At 37.1% G+C, this 6,520-nt stretch overlaps 1 protein-coding gene across 2 annotated transcripts in view; it reads right to left on the bottom strand.

Moving 5' to 3' along the window:
- Positions 1 to 1,977: 1,977 nt before the first annotated feature.
- GOLGA4 (golgin A4) overlaps positions 1,978 to 6,520 on the bottom strand; it is a 68,478-nt gene continuing 63,935 nt past the window's right edge. For both annotated transcript variants that reach the window (XM_062491645.1, XM_062492517.1), the window contains 3 exons: positions 6,113 to 6,188; positions 4,212 to 4,315; positions 1,978 to 2,529 (listed from right to left, as the gene is read on the bottom strand). In XM_062491645.1, coding sequence (XP_062347629.1) covers positions 2,389 to 2,529; positions 4,212 to 4,315; positions 6,113 to 6,188 — 321 coding nt within the window. In that variant the 3' untranslated portion in view covers positions 1,978 to 2,388. The remainder of the gene's footprint in view (positions 2,530 to 4,211; positions 4,316 to 6,112; positions 6,189 to 6,520) is intronic.

Below are 6,520 nucleotides of genomic sequence, written 5' to 3'. Positions count from 1 at the left end.
GAGGTGAGGCAAACTACAAAGCCAGGAAGAAAAGAGCTTATTGGACTACTTTGTTAATAGCGTTATGTAGTGTTAACAAATAAGAACTCTGTGGACATCTACGGATGAGATTGCTACAGTTAGATCACAACAACTACACAGTAAAACACAAACTGCTGAAGATTACATTGATCTAGCATGTTTATTGACCAGGAACTCCTGCAAGTTTTTAGAAACTTGTTAAATATATGCCCACTAAGTGGGTATAAAATTACTCACATTTAGTACCACACACTTACTCTAGTAGCACAGTAAGGTAATAATTAACACATTAAAATTACTTAGAGATGTTTTAGCAATGAACTGAAAGCTTTATTTTAAAATGCACATTTATGTTGTAGTTCAGAACTTCATTGCTCCTGAGAGCTAAACAGTGGATATTTTCATATACCAGCATCAGTCCAGTATTAAGCATGGAGAAATACTAGTGCCATGTCAGCCCATAAATTAAAAAAAAAAAAAATCAAGCATACATCCTGACAGAATCATTTATAAAGACATCTCCAACTTTTTAGTTCTAAACAAAATTATGGAAGACTCATACCCAGAATAATTTGTGCTTCAGCAAACGAACATAGTAACATTGAAAGTGAAGGAAAAATATTTGTTCCTTCATAATATGCTTTAATATTTGAGTTCCCATTAGATGTCTAACTCAATCTCTTTGTGGATTTGGAAGGAGAAAATTCATAGGCTAGATATGAGCCAAGAAGGGACTGCTATGTGAAACCCAAGAGGTCTTTGAACAATATCCTTAACAAATCAAAGTCTGCAAAAAAAACCTCACTGTGCATTTTAGCCAAAATTTAATACCAAGGATAAAAATTTGTTGGATGAATTGAAGTTAAATTTTTACTTTGTATCAGACGTTGTGAATATCTGTTGTAGGAAGAACATGTTTAAATATCAAAAAGCTGAAGTGCCTGCAAAACAAGGCCTAGCTCTCTGTTCTCAAAATCTTTCCTAAATATTAGTGTGGCTTACCAAAACAAAACAAAACAAAGCAAAACAAAACCAAACAGTCTCAGATTTCTATTTTAATGTCAGAGAGAGAAAAAAAATCATGCTTGGGTTACATGATACTTACTGGAGGTGCAGTATAATCAATATGTTTATCTTCTAAAAGTATTTAAAATATTTAAGATTGCAAGACTCTCAAACATACTAAGTGTACAGGAAAATGTTGAAGTATTTTACACTTTCCTCAGATATGATACGGCAAGATGAAAATACAGCCTTTTAATTTTTTTTTTCAGTGAATCAACAGAATTTTAATGCATCTACTTCAAGTGAAATGGAAAATTATTCATATTTTTATTTTATTCTGTAATAAATAGAACAATAAATAAATAAAATATATATGCAAGGTCAGTGAGAGAAAGAGTGCAATTCTTCCTCTCACTTTAATTCCTAAATATTTCACTAAGATGACCCACAAAGAGACTGATCACAGTAGTGATTCCAGATACAATATAGAGGAGACTATTACTGCAGTTTTTATTTTAATTAAAAGTAGCTCCAATACATAAAATAGTAACAGTAATACCAAAGAAATGCTTATGCTCAAATAATCTTATCTCCTTTTGTGTCTGCTTCTTATGCCCAATTTCACCTTTCTAGTAAATAGGTCAACTGGTAAATGCTAAGCAAATTTAAAAAAAAAAATCTGGGAAAAGAGACAACACCATCAAATTGTTGATGACTCTTATTTTTGACCTGTCCTGACCCCAAGTGAACTAAAATATTTTTGTGGGTTTTTTCAGTACAAAAATAAAGCAGGATCACACAAAAAATCTCAAAACCTAATCAAAACCCCAGTCTTGTTAGGATACCCACTTAAGATAAAACTGTACACATCTCCCTTCAAACACACATATCTCAGGTGATTGAAATTATCAACTTCCTATTATACAAGCAAAATGCCTGCTGTTTTTGCCAGAAATTTTATCCCAGGGGCTGAAAAACTGTTTCTTGATATATTTTTCATAATACCTGGTATGACTCCACAAAAACTTCTGAATTTAAGAAGCACGAATTTTATATATTATATGTATCTTTATATATATTTATTATGTCAGATTACTTTTTTAATTTAGAAAATTCATCCACAGAATAGTAGTGATGCTTGAACTTGCTTTGGTCCTATTGTACCCATTGCTATCAGAAATACGTCTTAACTGAAGAAAAGTACTAGTAAAGAAAACATACTTGCTTTTTTTCTCACTCTTGCTATAAACTCAAACCTAGAGCTGCAATTTGATATTCCACAGAAGAGGTAAGGAGGGAGAAAAGAAGTCCACTTGAATGTGGACACAGGGAAAAGAAGATATTAAAAAAGTTTCTAATTCCTTATTCCTGAAACCTAATCCTCTTGCATAAACTTGATTTACTTACATAACTTACCATTGGTCGAGCATCTTCTCGTTCTAGTATCTTCTGAGTCTGATCTGCTGGGAACTTCAGCACTGTTGTTATAACCTTGGCCATTGTCTAAAGAGATATAGGTTATTCATACATAATTCCACATCCACAAAGATGCTTTGCAGTATTTTAAAATTAATTTAATTTAATAATACTGGATACTATTTTATTAATGTCAATGGAAAACAGTGAAATCATTAAGATGTAATTATTGATTTCCCATTGTATATGCATGATGTGAATTATATGAAAACAATGTTTGCACATGGTCACAAACTTCAGCTACTGTCATGTGATGTAAGTTCTGTGGTATCTATACTCCAATGATAGAGTCCATTAATAAGACAGCGTACTAGATAAAATGCATGCCTAGAAAAACCAATCTGTCAAACTTGCTGCAGATATCCTGCCAAGCAAGATAGCAAATAATAAAGTTGGACTGGAGGGCAAGAAAGTAAAACCTCCCAACAAAGACACATACACACCTTGGTCAAGCAATTTACAAAGAATGTGATTAAGTTACACATTACAAGTCATTACACTAACTCCTGACTCTTACATCCATATCAACCTCCACATTTCTCTTATGTCTCCAATACTGTAGAGCAAGTGGTGCATTCATTAATGTCTTGATTGCATTCCAGCATCATTTACTAGGATGCATAATTGGCAATACATCCAAGATAATTTGCAAAGATTCTTATGAACTCTGTTCAAAAAAGAGGAATCTTGTCCAGAGATATCTACAATTCCACTACTGAATCACCTTTGAGATAAGGCATACATATTTGCACTACAAAGCAGGATCGTGCACAGAGAAGGGCCACCAGAATGATCTTAAAAGACAAAATTAGATTTAAAAAACTGCCTCTTCTTGTCCAGGAAGATAAAAGTTGAGAGAAAGGAATATCTGTACTGAGAAGATAAATTACCATATAGGTCTTTTAACTCAAGAAGTGTTGGGGGCAGTGGTGGAAAGCAGAGTTATACTTTACAAGCACACGTAAAACTGGTTTTAAAAGTTTTATCATTTGCATCATCACTGCTCATGGTTTTCCAGTCCGTGTAACAGGATGAAACCAGCTCTCAAGACATTTCCATAAATAATGATTATATGATATAATCCTGAGGAGTGCAGACACTAAGATTAGTGCCCTCCAGCAACACATCTAATGACTGAAAGAAAACCAGCAGATGAAATCAAGAAGTCTACTGTCCAGCTTTTCACTATTTTTAAGAGTGAATTAATAGCATCTAAGGTATACAGATTTGGGAGCACTATGAAACATCTTTAAGCAACTACTGAAGAGGTATTTCACCATCTTCAGATGGTAACACAGCTACTAGCAAACTTTTATTTATCCAACTGTTACTTACCATGTTTGTGTCAAGATTACATCAGAAGATCACTTTTGCTAATATTGTGCATATGAGTTTTCATTTTACATGAAGTTTGACTAACAGGACTTCTGCTGATAAAATCATACCTCCCCATAAACGTTTTTGTCTTGATAGGTACAATGGTGAGAGATGTGACAACCCCCTCCACCCACCACTCATCTTGGCAGGCTGACGTAGTTTTGAAGTTATGGATCGTGCCTCTTTGGAAAAAAAATGTGAAAGCTTATTGAATCCTATGTCAGAAATAAACAGCATATAACAAATCACGAACACATGGTACTTCACATGTATACAGCAAGGGTGTTAAACTTTAACCTGAATCACCTGTAAGCATATACAAATTTCCATACCTTTGTCTCACGACCCATCATATATTCAAAGAGCACTTTCCTCAAGTATTCAAACTCAGTGGGTTCCTCAAACAGGGAAACGTCAGTATGGTGCAGGTTTCCATCTGTGTAAACAAAAAGAAGAGAATATTTATACTGACAGTCACTCATCCAAATCCAAGTTTTACTAATGGCACGAAACCAAACAAGAACAAATGCTGTATTCTGCACCTGGGATGGAGTAACTGCAGCCCTTCAGAAAGGCATTTGGGGGTGCTGGTTGGCAGGAGGTGCAACAGGAGTCATCAGTGTATGTGCCCTTGGCAGCCAAGAGGGCAACCACATCCTGGAGTGCATCAAACACAGCATCATCAGTTGGTCAAAAGAGATGATTATCCCACCCTGTTCAGCCCTGGTGCACTCTCACCTTGAGTACTGTGTGTGGTTCAGGGCCCCACCATTTAAAAAGGATGTGAAGGTACTTGAACACACCCAGAGGGTACCTCTGCTACTGGATAAGGTGCTGGCAGGCATGTCCTCTGAGAAGCAGATGAGGAGTCTGGGTTTGTCTAATTTGGAGAGATGGAGGCTAAGGGGTGACCTCAGTGCTCTCTATGGCTTCCTGAGGAGACGTTGATAGGCAGGTGCTCCCCTCTTCTCCCTGGTACCCAGTGCCAGGACGCATGGAAAATGGGTGAAACCTTCATCTATCATGGGGAGTTCAGACTTGATGTGAGGAAACATTTCTTCACCAAGAGGGTGTAAACTCTGGAACAGACCTCTTGCAGAGGTGGTTGATGCCTCATGTTTGTCACTGTTGAAGAGGCATTTGGAGAGTGCTCTCAAAGACATACTTTACCTTCTTATCAGCCCTGAAGTGGTCACACAGCTGGACTACAAAACTGACGTTGGTCCCTACCAGATGAAGTATGCTGTGCTATGCTTCCTGCTTCTCTCCCTACTGGTATATGCTGAGGAAATCCTTGATTACATCTCTTCCCATCCCTGCACTAGCAGAAGGCACTGAATACCCACAACCATCTTCCATCATTGGCTCTGCCACCTTGAGGGAAGGAGGCATAGCCCTCGTGAGGGGATGAGAGATATAGATCATCCTGAAATAATTCGACCATTTGCACAAACTTGCAAAAAGCAAGTGTGACATGGTTTCTTAAAGTCTTCTGAGTTCATCCAGCTAAGATGGGTCTGAACAGGACAGCAAAACCCCACATATCACATTAGCAAGGCTCAATGCTTGAGCCCTCAGTCTCATGCAGTCTCCTCAGCTAAACAGCTGCAATCTTTTGGAGGTGAGCAATACCTGTTCATTTCCCTGTACATTTTTCTATCTTATGTTAAAAGAGTCTGAGAGGAACAGTACACCACCAGAGAGAAGGCCCATCTGGCCCAGTACTCTATCTCCAAAGTGTCCAACCACCAGTGTCTAAGGACAGCACATGAGCAGTGCAAGTCTACTACAGTTTGAGTCCTGGGACTGCTTACAGGCCTTGGGAGGCTGGGACCAGCCATCCCTGGGACCCCCACCATCTCCTGCCAAGGACCCAAGGGATGTGTCCCAGCTCAGCCTGGGACCTCCTGTCCCCACCTGTGCCCTGCTGTGGGTGTGCACATCTTTGCCCCTGCCTACTGGATGCTCTTGACTCCTGCACTGCAGAGAGCTTAAGAGCTCTGATACAGAGCTCTTTTAACCAGATGACAAAAAAGAAAACATCAAACAAAATGCTGTGTGATTTGGTCATCTGAAATCACACACCAAGTCTATTATAATAGACATGAGAAAACAAGGATGTCATAAGTGTATTATACAAATGTACTAAAAAGACTGACATTTTATTTTCTAGACCAAACTGTATCTTTCTAACAAACGAAAAACTTATTTGTGATGAAAACTGTGTACTTACCTCTATATGGTGTTCCAACTGATGTGACATACATATTTTTGTTATAATGTTTCAGCTGGTCTTCCAGTACATGAATCTAAATAGAGAACAGTTGACATGATAGACAGTGTTAACTGGCAGCTAAAATAAGCACAACTGAAACAGTTTCCAGCTACATATCACCTCTCATAAAAGCAAAATACATTTGCTTTTTAAGGAAGCAAAACATTAAAAACTGTTATTAAAACAACACAGTTCTTTCATGTGTATATACACATAAGAATATCTATAGCAGATGTTATGCACATATTATATATTCATGTTTCTATTTTATATATAAGCACAGATAAAAAAGCATACAACAAAAATTGTACTTAAACACCAAGAAAAATTTAGTTTTGAAAAAAAATTCCAGAATTTCATAAAGTG

This window comes from Cinclus cinclus, chromosome 1 (genome assembly GCF_963662255.1).
Source record: "Cinclus cinclus chromosome 1, bCinCin1.1, whole genome shotgun sequence".
Classification (NCBI taxonomy): Eukaryota; Metazoa; Chordata; class Aves; order Passeriformes; family Cinclidae; genus Cinclus; species Cinclus cinclus.
Note: the sequence above shows the minus strand (reverse complement) of the source record. Positions and strands in the feature narration are given on the sequence as shown.